The sequence below is a fragment of the Dermacentor andersoni genome, chromosome 7, assembly GCF_023375885.2.
Source record: "Dermacentor andersoni chromosome 7, qqDerAnde1_hic_scaffold, whole genome shotgun sequence".
Taxonomy (NCBI): Eukaryota; Metazoa; Arthropoda; class Arachnida; order Ixodida; family Ixodidae; genus Dermacentor; species Dermacentor andersoni.
In genome coordinates, this window is record NC_092820.1 from 127,613,765 (window position 1) to 127,626,674 (window position 12,910).

The 12,910-nt window shown below is 50.0% G+C and overlaps 1 protein-coding gene across 3 annotated transcripts in view; it reads right to left on the reverse strand.

The window, feature by feature from the left end:
• LOC126534541 (uncharacterized) overlaps positions 1-12,182 on the reverse strand; it is an 88,491-nt gene extending 76,309 nt beyond the window's left edge. For 2 of the 3 annotated variants that reach the window (XM_072289334.1, XM_072289333.1), the window contains exons 1-6: positions 10,995-12,182; positions 7,643-7,792; positions 4,720-4,995; positions 3,641-3,887; positions 3,091-3,153; positions 2,310-2,376 (exon numbers count right to left, since the gene is read on the reverse strand). In XM_072289334.1, coding sequence (XP_072145435.1) covers positions 2,310-2,376; positions 3,091-3,153; positions 3,641-3,887; positions 4,720-4,995; positions 7,643-7,792; positions 10,995-11,132 — 941 coding nt within the window. In that variant the 5' untranslated portion in view covers positions 11,133-12,182. The remainder of the gene's footprint in view (positions 1-2,309; positions 2,377-3,090; positions 3,154-3,640; positions 3,888-4,719; positions 4,996-7,642; positions 7,793-10,994) is intronic. The other variant, XM_072289335.1, reaches the window with a different exon arrangement.
• Between the last annotated feature and the right edge of the window lie 728 nt (positions 12,183-12,910).

Consider the following 12,910-nt stretch of genomic DNA (forward strand, 5'->3'; position numbering starts at 1 on the left):
TAACGAAAAATTCGACCAAAACGAAACTAAAAAGAAATGCCGACCTTGTATGGATAAATTCCACGAAGAACGTACTAAAAAGCATTTAGAAGTCACTGCGATACTTTTAAGCCCAGACCACACGTACGCTTGCGGACGCGCGCAAGCTCGTTCACGCGCCCGCGCATGCGCAGACGGTGCGGCATGGCTCGTACGCGTCGAAACGCTCCTCTGTCATCGCGCGCTCGAGTTGCCTCGCGTCGGCGCGCCTGGCTACGCAGGTACGGCGCGGAACGTTCAACTCTCAGAGAAGCAGATTTATATCATGCAAGAAAGTGGTTCTTCTTTCCTTTTTGCGCTGATCTAACAGCTATAAAAAAAATGGCTGTGGCTTAGCTAAGGTTAAGCCCAGGATGCGAAGCATACTAGTCTTTATTTTAGTTGTTGAACCACTGTTTAGCCTGGTGAACTGCTGTTGCTTGGCTATATTTGGTTCGGCTAGACGAAGAAACAACTCATGCGTTACTCTGCTTCGCCTTCAAGAGTGGAACGCGACAGCGTTCCCGTCGACCCGCCAAGGGGTGTAAGACAATCGGCTACGGCGCAGCGACTACGCGCCCCGCATTGGACGCGGTGAGCGTCGAGCAACGCAGCGTTCGGCGCGGCAACGAAATGTGCGCCTGAGCAAGCGACGCACGCCTGAGCCTTAGAAACAGCTCGTTTCACTAGAGGCGCTTTTGTACCGCTTTGAAGCATCGTACTCGTGGCTCAGTGGTAGCGTCTCCGTCTCACACTCCGGAGACCCTGGTTCGATTCCCACCCAGCCCATCTTGCAAGAGTTGAGCCAAAGCCACCTAGAAACAAGCGCAGCTGCTTATATACCGCCGTGACGCCGCGAGCGACGGCGCGAGTTGGAGCCCCGTTTCTCCTCTGTCGTGACGTCACGGTGTCACGTGGTCAGCCTTGAAGGCGACGCCGCGAGCGACGGCGCGAGTTGGAGCCCCGTTTCTCCTCTGTCGTGACGTCACGGTGTCACGTGGTATTGAAGGCGACCGCCGCGCCTGAGGAGCTGGGTTGAGCTCTAGTAATATGCTTCGCATAAAATATAACAATTACGTTTATAGATATGGAAGCATTTCGAAACACTGTCGATAACAACGTACGAAGCGGCGCCTGCTAAGGCGTCTGTGAGTGCGCTGAGTGAGCGCGCGCTGTCGCGCGTCTTTGTGGAAGCAAACCGCCATTACCCGCGAAGCGCCGCAGGCGCTAGGCGCGCGGACGCGAGCTAGCGCGCGTCCGCAAGCGTACATGTGGTCTCGGCCTTAGAGAGTATGCTAAAGCTATTAGGCGCTCCTTCCTGCGGCGAGCGTCGGCGTAACCGAGCGAACGACCCCAGCGAAGAATGAGAGAGTGAAGGCGGGATACGAAATACGCGAGGAGGAAAGCGGAGGAAGACGGTAAGGTGAAAGCGTGAGAAGACAAGCGTAGTGCGGCGATGATGGCTACGAGCTGGCGCGAGCTAGCGTGCGTCGTCTGGGAGGTCTTCTTGCGGCGGCTGCTGTGAATCGCGCCCACGCGACACCCACGCGCTGCCTCTCGCGATCTCTAGATTAGCGAGGCAGTCGTGCCTCACTTCGGTCCCTTTGCAACGTACCGCACTGGACAGATCGTCCGCGCCAGCCAATATGTCGCGAAATGAAAACACGTATAGAGCTGCGCTCAAATGTCGCGTTAGGGAGTATTGTAATCGTGTACGCATTTTTTCTTCTGTTCTAATACGACTTCGAGAAATATTAGGCGACTCTCTCATCTTATCTAAGAATGGATCAAATCTCAATAGACGGCGCTTTACTACTTACAGCGTATAAAAAGGCTTCTGATTCCTACACAAACCTTAAGTATATCATCCCCAATAATTCCACACGTTTTTCGTAGAAGCCTTATGGAATCTGTATGACTTTTATATAAATTCCAGATAATATTAGCAAGAATTGTAAGGGCAGCATATGGAGTTATCGGAGTGCACACGGAACGTTTATTATCATAATCCGTGTAAAGCATCGAGCCTTGTATTTCTTTGCAGCTGTTGTTATTGTTGTATTTGGGGAACCTAAGCCGCATTATCCCGCCTGTATAAAGAGTATACGTTAAAGAGATGCCGCAAGGCCCTTGTAGCCCCGAAGCTGCCGCTTCTTGCTAAGACTCGACCAGGCCATAATCAACACAAAGTACTGTAAACTGCGCTTGCACAGCAATGAATCCTGAATCAAGCGCAGCTTTAGCGTTCCTATGGCTATAGTACTAATGCAAAACAGGGGTGGAGTACTCACTGCGCTTCCAGGAGGAACATCTTGGCCGTGTTTCGATGCTTCAGTATGGGGCTCTTCTTCGGCGCTTCTATGAGGAAACGCGAACTTTATATCACAAATGATAACTTAACTCCGTCTCAGTGTACTCTATCGCAACGGGGTAAATGCATTAGCGGAAACTATAGCGTTGGGCATTGATTCAGAATTGTAGCTCTATTCCGGGACGTTGGCATCTCGTAAACCTCCCTCCTTTCGTATTTAAGATACGCAATTTGTATATAGATAAAAACAGCAGGAAAATCTGTTACCTTTGGGATATTTGTTGCTTACATACTTGGATTACCTGCGTTGCAGAAAGCTTACTGATAAGCGACCTTCGTTATAGATAGATAGATAGATAGATAGATAGATAGATAGATAGATAGATAGATAGATAGATAGATAGATAGATAGATAGATAGATAGATAGATAGATAGATAGATAGATAGATAGATAGATAGATAGATAGATAGATAGATAGATAGATAGATAGATAGATAGATAGATAGATAGATAGATAGATAGATAGATAGATAGATAGATGATCTTAAGTTCTTAACTCCACCGGGTGCATCCTTCAAATATTCTGTAGACCATGTAAAGCTTGCGTGCACTTTTTATATGGCCACATGTTGGTTGACACAACTCGTAACTCTTGCTTAAAGATTTCTCAGAGGAAGCGTAGAGGCATGCAGCGCTACACCTCCCGATAAAGTAATAAAAACAAGTGAACTTGTCTGCATGAACGTAGGTAGGTCTTACGGGGATCCTCATTTTGGTCAATCTCTGGTATGACGGCGTCCATGCCAACGATGTATCTGGGATCTGGGTCGAACGAGAATGAAAGGAATGAGAAGGGAGATGTAACTATAACACAAAGTATGGTTAGAAGGTACTGAGGAAAATGGCAAACAACAGCAACAAAAAACTAGTGCTTTGCTGTTCGCTTGAAGCGAACAACATTGTGCTTGCTGGAGTGCTCAACTGTCTATGTTGAGAGCAGTTCAATCGTATAAACACTGACACACACGCATGCAGGCACGCACACACGCACGGACGCACACTCGGTATAAATTAGGCCCCCTCAAGAAATTTATTCGGGATAACGTTCATTGAAATTCATCGCACTCATTCCAACGTGTGGCTCAAGATTTCAGAAAATGCGATCCATAACCCCTTTAACGCGCATAGCGACTTCTCACTGCTCTTTTGACATCCCTCCCATACACGCTCATTTCCAATCGAGCTTCCCAACTTGCCCGCGAGGGAGACACGCAGCGAAGACGCGGCGTGCCTACACGTACACGCGTACCGTCCGGCACGGTCCCGTGCAGTTGATAGAAGGCGCCCGGGTTGCGCGCGTCGAAGGGGGCGATGGAGGGCACCAGGACGCGGGGCCGCAGGTCGCCCTCGTCGTCGTCCTCGCTGCTCTCGTCCATGTCGTCGTCGTCCTCGTCGTAGTCGTCGGGCGAGCTGCCGCTAGGCGGCGTCTTGCGCGGCGAGATGACCATCACGTGCACGGGCGTCATCACCACGTCCTCGCCGACGGTGGTGCGCACCTGCGCCGAGGCGATTGGAGAGAGAGTTTTCGCGTGCAGAACGTAAACGTTAGGAGATAGCGTCGCGCAACACGATTGAAGCTCGAAAACGTATCGGCCCAACACGTGACCGTCACGACGCCGGAGCGTGTGGCGGCTCGTGGCGCTAGAGTGTTGTAGATTCTAGAAGGTAGTAGTGCTCCTGCTGTGCAGGCAGGGATACGGCAGCGCAGCTGAAAAAAAGAAAAACTGCGAATCGATTAAAAAATACCGGAAGCCAAACGCACTCGACCGATACGCTGCGTATCAGAGGTCACGTGTTGGTCCGATACCGAGGGAGGAAAAGCGAAGGGGATGGCTTCGCAGAGAGTTCGCTTACCAAGGCCGGCTGCGTAACATAGGCGCTCTCTGGGTTTATTTACTTGCTCCTAATGATTTATTTACCGGAGGAGTTGGCGGCAGTTGATAATAATTTCTATTGGCATCCCCTTCGAAATGGGGCGGCGACGAAGTCACCCAGACTGCTTGAATTAAATACATATATTACAGGGCTTTTCTTTTAGCTGCACCAAAGTAACTTTTGAATTCTTAACATTACGGCCACTATTTCAATTTACGAATTATAGCTGGTGAGTTCGCAAGGCGTATTCACTTGGAACGAATTCTGAGGTCTGCACCAGTTTCGAAATATAAATTTTCAGTGTCCTACGAAATGTACAGGCGTTCTAGTTTTTTTTTTTTTTTTTTTTTAATGAAAGCGCTTTCTTATTCACCGAAGCACAAAAGTAACTCTCGCAATTCCTCCCACCCGTTCCCCGTACGCATGCTGGTTGTCCATCTATAGGCCGCGTACGTTTCGGCGCCTGCCGTGCGCGATGGTTGCGGCGATGAGGTCGTGCTGCAGCTCGAACATGGTGGCCTCGACCACGGCGCACATGAGCAGCGTGGCGGAGCCTCCCATCAGGAGCTGCGCCGACAGGAAGGTGACGCCCGTGATGCCGAGGAGGATGCCGCGCAGGCGCAGCCCGAACGCCTCGATCACGTAGAGCGCGACTCGCGAGCACAGCGCCGTCTCCTCGCCCGCGGCCACCAGCAGGTTCATGCCGAGCAGCAGGATCACCAGGCTGTCCTGGTGTGGTTTGTCCACAAAAAGAAAAAGAATACGAGAAACGTACGTGTTCCTATTCATCAAGCTTCGTAAAGTAGCGACACTCTCCTCCTCCCCCTTCACTCCTCGTTTCTCCTCTCTTTCACGCTCCCTCCTCGACCGTGGCGCCACCTACACTGCTCGAGCGTAGCAACGTCGCCAACATGCGCTCCTCACCACTCCGTAAACGCTTCTCGAGCCAAAATGGCGCTGACGCACGGCGTGAGGGCCCACGTGATGCTATTAGGCCAATAGCGACGCGGAGTCGGTCTCGGCCAGAGCACGCGAGGAGGCTCCAGCATTCATTCTTCAAAGCGTGCTGCTACTTTGCGAAGTTTAAGGTGCTTTACCTATTATGGGAAACCAGAGTAACAGCGCACCAAGGGCGAAGGACAGCGATAGAAAAGGGGGTGCCGACTCGCAAATGAACCTTAAAGCGAATAGCTTTCTCTGTTTCTTTTGCCCGTTTTCGTGGATGGTCGATGATCGGACACAGCAACGAAAACGTTCGTTCGTTCGTTCGTTCGTTCGTTCGTTCGTTCGTTCGTTCGTTCGTTCGTTCGTTCTATTCGCCTACATTCGCAATATTCTTCGACGGTTTCCGCACATTTCTTTTTATTCGGGAAGCACCCAGCATATATGTGAAGAAAAGATGCACATGCGTCAGGCAATGTGAAACCCGAACAAATTAAGTACAGCCTGCTGATCATACACCAAGGTACAAAACGGCAGTGTCACGTAGCATTATTGACTTCTTATACTCATGTCCTCATTCTTTCTTTTTTACGTGGTATACCTCAGCGGCAGCCGCGCATATATCCTGACTCCAGCACAGAATGTCTGCTTCTTTTAAACAGACCGGCACCCTTCCGTATAAACAATAAATGCTTTCACAATAAAATAAAAAAAAAACTCGGTTGCGAGTCTGCACCTGCGTTGTGCCTTTCACCGCCCTACGTCCTTTGTACGCTGTTACTGTAGCTTCTCAAAATGTGGTAACTTGCCCAGCTCTCCGTTTTTGTATAGTTTTATTTATTTAGCGCAGTTTCTTTGACAATACACGAATAAATGCGTTCACCAAGGTGCTGAAGTGAAAGACTTCAAAATGCGACACCACCCTGCCCCCCCTCCCCCCCCCCCCCCCCCCACCGCCGCCCCCTAACTCTAGGAGCCACAGAATTTCCTACAAAAATTGCTAAAGGGATCTTCAGCGCCACGATCATTCGGTTACCACGGAAACGATAGGTATATAGCTTCGAGCTTGTGGCTTCAGACATTCTTGTGGCGTTTTATATTACCAATTTATGTTTCAAGATTTCCAGCCACTCATAGTTTACTAAACACGGCAAGGTGTAATGAGTATCTGCGAACATGCGCAATCATTGTGAAAGGTCGTACCTATAGCTCAATGTTTTGTTAATGTTGATCAATTTGCAAAGTCACAAAGCTTTTTTAGGCAGGAAGCACGAAGATAAGGAAAATCCGAGTACTACATAGCCATCATTCCCATGCTGGCTTAACCGTCCTGCTTATAGCTATTGTACACACTAGCACCAGAATTCCCCCAGGAAATTTCGTAGGAAACTATGCTACGAGCCACTTGAGCACAGATAGCGTCAAATCATGGGCTAGTGCTCATTTACGCACATGCACAAAAATAAAACATACGAAAATGTTGAAACAGAAAGAAATGTAGAAAAAAATCACTAAATGTAGAAAAAGGTTGTGCAGGAAGCATCTACGATGATTGTCAATGTAAACAACAGCCCGAATGAACGAACATTTTTCTTGGCCGTTTTCTTAAAAACTTTACTAACCAGCCTTCCCTTTATTTCTCATTGTCTCTCTCTCGTCAAACTAATTTCGGTTAATTTGCCAGAATAACTCTTTCAAAACCTTATGTGCATTTGTTCGACAGAGGAAGATTTCTTAGTAGCAGAGAAAATAAAGGCAGAATTTCCTCTACTGAATTTCCCGCCCATAATGCACCATCGAAATACGTTATAGTGGCATCAAGGAGAGAGAGAGAGAGAGAGAGAGAGAGAGAGTGTGTGTGTGTGTGTGTGTGTGTGTGTGTGTGTGTGTGTGTGTGTGTGTGTGTGTGTGTGTGCGTGCGTGCGTGCGTGCGTGCGTGCGTGCGTGCGTGCGTGCGTGCGTGCGTGCGTGCGTGCGCGTGCGTGCGCGCGCGTGCGTGCGCGTGCGTGCGTGCGTGCGCGTGCGTGCGCGTGCGTGCGTGCGTGCGTGCGTGCGTGCGTGCGTGTGTGTGTGCGTGTGCGTGTGCGTGTGCGTGTGTGTGTGTGTGTGTGTGTGTGGCGAAAGCACGTGAATGTTACTACACTGATGTTCTGCTTATGACGAAATGAAGCACCACTCTTTATCTTCATTACTACGCTGTGAATGTTTGCTGCTGTCACTTGTGACGTCACGAAGAGATCGTTCAGGAACTTTGAGGTGGCGGCGCCAATCGTCTTTGGTCGTACCGCAACTGTGATAACGGCGAGACTCACTGACTTTCCAACAGTCTAACTCGTCATAATACTACGTACCTGATCTAAATATCGCAATGTCTATGGTTGACCGGACGACCACTCGATGGCTACAAGCCGCCCATGGTCACGTGAACGCTCACCTCCATGAACATGTCGGCGAGGTCCGAGACGGAGGTGACGCCAGCCAGGGGAAGGACGAAGAAGGGGAGCAGCCAGGTGATTGGCACCGGCACCGTGCCCAAGAGTGTCCACGCGACCATCAGCAGACCCACCGACAGGCACCACCCCATCTGTTGCAAACAGAAAAAAGACCTCACATCAGCCATTAATCTCCAAGAGTATATGTGGGTGAGTCATTGCAAGAGACGTTATGGTGGTAGTGGCAAAAAATTATGCATCAAGGAAGGTCAATGTCTGTTCTGGCGAGAGAGTGCCTTGTGAAACATATATGAGACAGAAACCTGGAGGCTAAGAAAGAATCTTGAGAAGTTAAGGACTGCGCAACAAGCGATGGAACGAAACATGTTAAGAGCTAGATGTGGGAAGACAGCGCTGTGGAGTGGAGAGCAAATAGTAGCTGATATTCTATAGTTGAAATTAAGAGGGGAAAAAATGGCGGCGCATCCATCCTTTGGAAATGATTGGCGCCCTTATGCGGTTTGTAGCAATATTTTTATGATGGGCATGTAATTGACGATTACATTTTAATATGCTAATGATAATTATTATCATGATTAAAATGATGGAAGCGACGATACAGAGACAAAGTTGTGGTGTGTCAAGCGCAGTGTGGTTACTGAAAAGCTTGACGAGGCGCGTGCACTGCCGAGGCTCCTGTCCCACGCTTCCCTCTGTCCCACGCTTCCCATGTGGCCTCCGAGATTCGTGGCGCACCGATGCGTGATAACGCTGAAAATTGGTCCCTCGCTTCGCCGCGCATTCGTGACGCAGCTTGCTAACGAGACGGGGTGCTGTGCTTGAGGAACCCGTGTGACGCGGGATCGATTCCGTGCGGACCGGATTCGGTGTGGCACATGTCCATTTCGCGGGGATTGAACAATAATGCTCAGATATATAGCGATGTGGTCCAAGTTGTGGTCTATACCGTTACACACGCACTGGCACATACGCACTGACCCAAGCTGGCGTTCAAGAGAGGTTAGATACAGTACATCATACTGCAAAGTGGGTGATGTCCCCGACGAAGGCTCATCTCGTTAAAACGGAGCTGGGCAGGCCAGTTATGCGTAGGGCGGATAACCAGTGGTCTGTAAGAATTACAGAATGCGTGCCAAGTGAAGGGAAGCGCATCGAGGACGGCAGATAATTAGGTGGAGTGAGGATATTGGGAAATTTGCAGGCATGAGACGGGATCAGCTGGTGCAAGCCAGGGGTAATTGGAGATCGCTGGTAGAGGCCCACACTGCACATTACGTAAGCAAGGTGAGGATATGCGCAAGATTGACACCGTGAACGTGCCCTCCACTCTGAAATTTCTCTGTACCAGGTTATCTGGCACAAGACTACGTGCGACAACACCCTCCTGCTATGCCTCCCCTCCCTGTTTTAGTGCTCCTGCTATGCAGACAGAGATACCAAGCGCACCTAAACAAGTGCTGCGTCAAATAAAAACAACCAGAAACCAAACCTTCTCACCTAATACGCTGTGTCTCCGAATACGCGTGTTGCGCCTGTGCTGCTATAGGGAAAAGGCGGCGATAATGGCTTCGTGAAGAGTTGGCTTGCGAAAGCTTGCAGCGTGACGTAATGCTCCAAAATCCAGGGTTTTACGTACCAAAACCACCATCTGGTTATGAGGCACCCCGGATTGATTTTGACTACCTGAGGATCACTGAAGTGCCCAAAATCTGGTTATGAGGCACCCCGGATTGATTTTGACTACTTGAGGATCACTGAAGTGCCCAAAATGCACGAGACACAGGCGTTTCCGCATTTCGCCCGCAACAAAATGCACCAGCCGCTGCCAGGATTTGACCGATCCCGTGACCTCGTGCTTAGCAGCGCAGCACCATAGTCGCTAAGCCACCATGGCGGGTTACCATGGAGAAAGGAACAAATAAACTAGGATAGAGCATTGCGTCACCCCCCGTGGTGGATCAGCGGTGATTGTGTTGCCCTGCTAAGCACGCGGTCGCGGTATCAAATCCCGGCAGCTGCTGCTGCAATCTGACGGGGGTGAAATGCAAGAACATTCATGTACTTAGACTTACGTGCACGTTAAAGAACCCCAGGTGGTCAAAATTAATCCGGAGACCCCCACTACGACGTGCCTTATAATAAGATCGTGGTTTTGGCACGCAAGAACCCCATAATTTAGAGCATTGCGTCACACTGCCACCCTTGGCAAGCCAGCTCTCCATGAAGCCATTATCGAAGCCTTTTCCCTAGCATTACAGGCTCAACACGCGACTTCTGAGATACACCCGCCGTGTTTGCTCAGTGGCTATGGTGTTGGGCTGCTGAGCATGAGTTCGCGGGATCGAATCCCGGCCACGGCGGCCGCATTTCGATGGGGGCGAAATGCGAAAACACCCGTGTACTTAGATTTAGGCGCACGTTAAAGAACCCCAGGTGGTACAAATTTCCGGAGTCCTCCACTACGGCGTGCCTCATAATCAGAAAGTGGTTTTGGCACGTAAAACCCCATAATTTAATTTTTTAACTTCTGAGATACAGCGTATTAGCCGAGAGGCTTTGGTTTCTGGTAGTTTTTATTCGATGCAGCACTTGTGTAGGTACGCTGTGGTATCTCTGCCTACAGAGCCGGAGCACTAGAACCTGCCGGGCGTTCTGACGTAATGATCACGCGTTGGGTCGATGTCTTTTGGCTTGAGTCGTGTTGCGTAGTGCTCTCTCAACTTTTTTTCCATCTCTAGGCAGCAACACCAGAGCTAGTGGCTAATTCTTGAGGCGGTGTGATCGCCTGTGACACGCTATAGAAAGGTTTAGAAAAGTTTTTTCGTCGCAGGGCCGTACCTCTTCAAGAACGGAATTATACTAAAATAACTTCTAATGATCCTTATGACCCAAACATCACATGTTTGAGCTCGAATTTGAGCGGAAAGCAGTCATGTCATACAAATAAAAGTTTTGCGTCCATCGGTTACACAGCCTTACAAGGTGTTGCGACCAGAGCTGCATAATGGTGTTCGCGTCCACGGCCGTTCGCGTCCGTATAATTTCCAGCACACCTCTGTGCTAATACGTCAACGCTGCGTTAGACTTATCGGAATGAGCTAGCCCATCGAATCGTCCTGCAAAGGCTAGTATTTGCTCAGGGCACACTGCAGACATATCAAGGAATTATCTTGACGTGTTGTCCGAATAGCCTCCCCTGCCTTTCTAGGCGAACAGAAGTGCCACGTGCTTTTGCCGAGAAAGCCCTCCATTGGAAGCAACGGTAAAGAGCATGCGCTCAAGCCTGCCAAGCCCTGATGATTGTCTGCAGCACCGTAGCCTTGTAATACTCACGTTGCTGTTGGCGACTGCCGCCGGCGTCAGGAGCAGGGGCGCCACGTAGCCCAGCACCAGCCTGATGCTGCACTTCCTACGACACCACTGCTTCCAGTCGCACTCCTTGTCGGTCCGCTTCTTCTTAGCAGGAGGCATGGCCTCTGGCTGTGCACAGCGGAGTTCCGACTAACAGTCATGCGACTTGTCAAACGACGACAAGTAAACGTTGATGACGAACACAGGTAGTGACACGTCCCCTTTAGCATAGCACAAGTGCCTGACACACAAGTTGCGGAAAAAACCAATTGGAACACGGGAGCTGAGGCCGAATTTCACCGCAGTGCGCTTCCGCACAGTGGCGGGTCAGCTATAAATTGGATCAGGCATGCGATCATCGCACGGCTCGTGGCCTGTTCACCACTCGATCTGTTTCTTCACCACAGGATTCGAGCGACGTTCGCCGCTTCTGCGGCTCAACACTCATTAGCATGATGGCGCTGGTGACGCAGGTGTGTATAGCAATGCTATCAGCGACATCAGGCTAGTGAGCGTTCAGCCGCATTCAGAGCTGCGAACGGCGCGCCGATCCCCGAGCAAAGAAATATATTGGGAACTGTCTATGAGCGCCAGCGTGCGCGCATGCGTGATACAATTTCTACCTTCCCCCGAGTCTCTAGCAGCCTGGGGTGAGTTAGGCCACAGCTCCACTGTTCCGCTTACTTCCGTTCACACCTGTAAGTTTAACCAAAGGCCTCAATAAAAAAAAAAAAAATGTTCAACTGCATGTTCAGTGAAGAGCTTCTACTGGGCAACCAGCAAATCCAAAATCGCCAAAAGTGTGCGACAGATCTCGCAAGTAAAGCCCTGTCCTTAACTATGGAAAAAAAAAAGAATCGTTTCACAATGCGTAGCCATTGCGTTGGTACAACAATCTGATGTATCAGCAGATTCTTGAAACAGAGAACAACGCGAGAGACGGGAGGAAACGGCCAGCCCATATTAAATGAACAAATTTCGGCAGAACGCATTTCACGATGCCTGTCCAGTGTACTGCGATTAGCATTCAACCAATGTAGCCACATACCGCATTTCTGAATGTAGGTTTATTTAAATTGCGTAGTGACCATTCTAAGACTCGCGTTGCTTCGACTATATGCGCCATTAACCTGTCTCAGGTACCGGCTTACTTTGGTATGGCATTCGATAACCAAGGTCACCCATAATCATAGCGACATGACGACGGTGGCATGACGACATTCAGATGACCATTTTGAAATTATCGCGATGTTATAATGGCGACAGCATGACAACGACATCATGAGGACAATGGGATGGCGATGAGTGTATGAAGACAACCAGATGACGAAACTGGAATGACAACGATGAGCGGTGCCGAGACGGCAGGACAGCACATGCATGACGTAGACTGTCTGACGACGACACAATGACGACAACGGCGGCAAAATCACAACTGAATGTCAAGAGCATGATTAAGCTAGAATGACGGAGATGGGATGACGTTGATGGTGCTCCGAAGGCAGTAGGATGACGTTGGCATGACAACAATGAGACAATGTTCCTGAAGTTATACGATGCAAAACGACAGCGTGGCGACGAAAGCGTTGTAGGGGTCTCGGTGCTGACGCCCGTTATTGCAAATGGGTCGCAAGCCCCAAGGGTAGCGTTGGCCTGGCGGCCTGGGGCACTGGAAGCATCCGAAGGTCCCGGCAAAGCATGAGAAGACTGGTAACAGAACAACTTGTTTATTCTAACAACGCAAAAGAGCGGCCGGTCAGGTCGACCGAAGTGGAGAGACGGGAGAGCACGTAACTCAACAGAAGAAATCGGAGCCTCTCTCTCGGCGTCCGGGGGCAGCTGCTCTTATACTCTCGGCGTCGTGGGCAAGAAGGAAGGTCACGGGATGAGCCCACGCG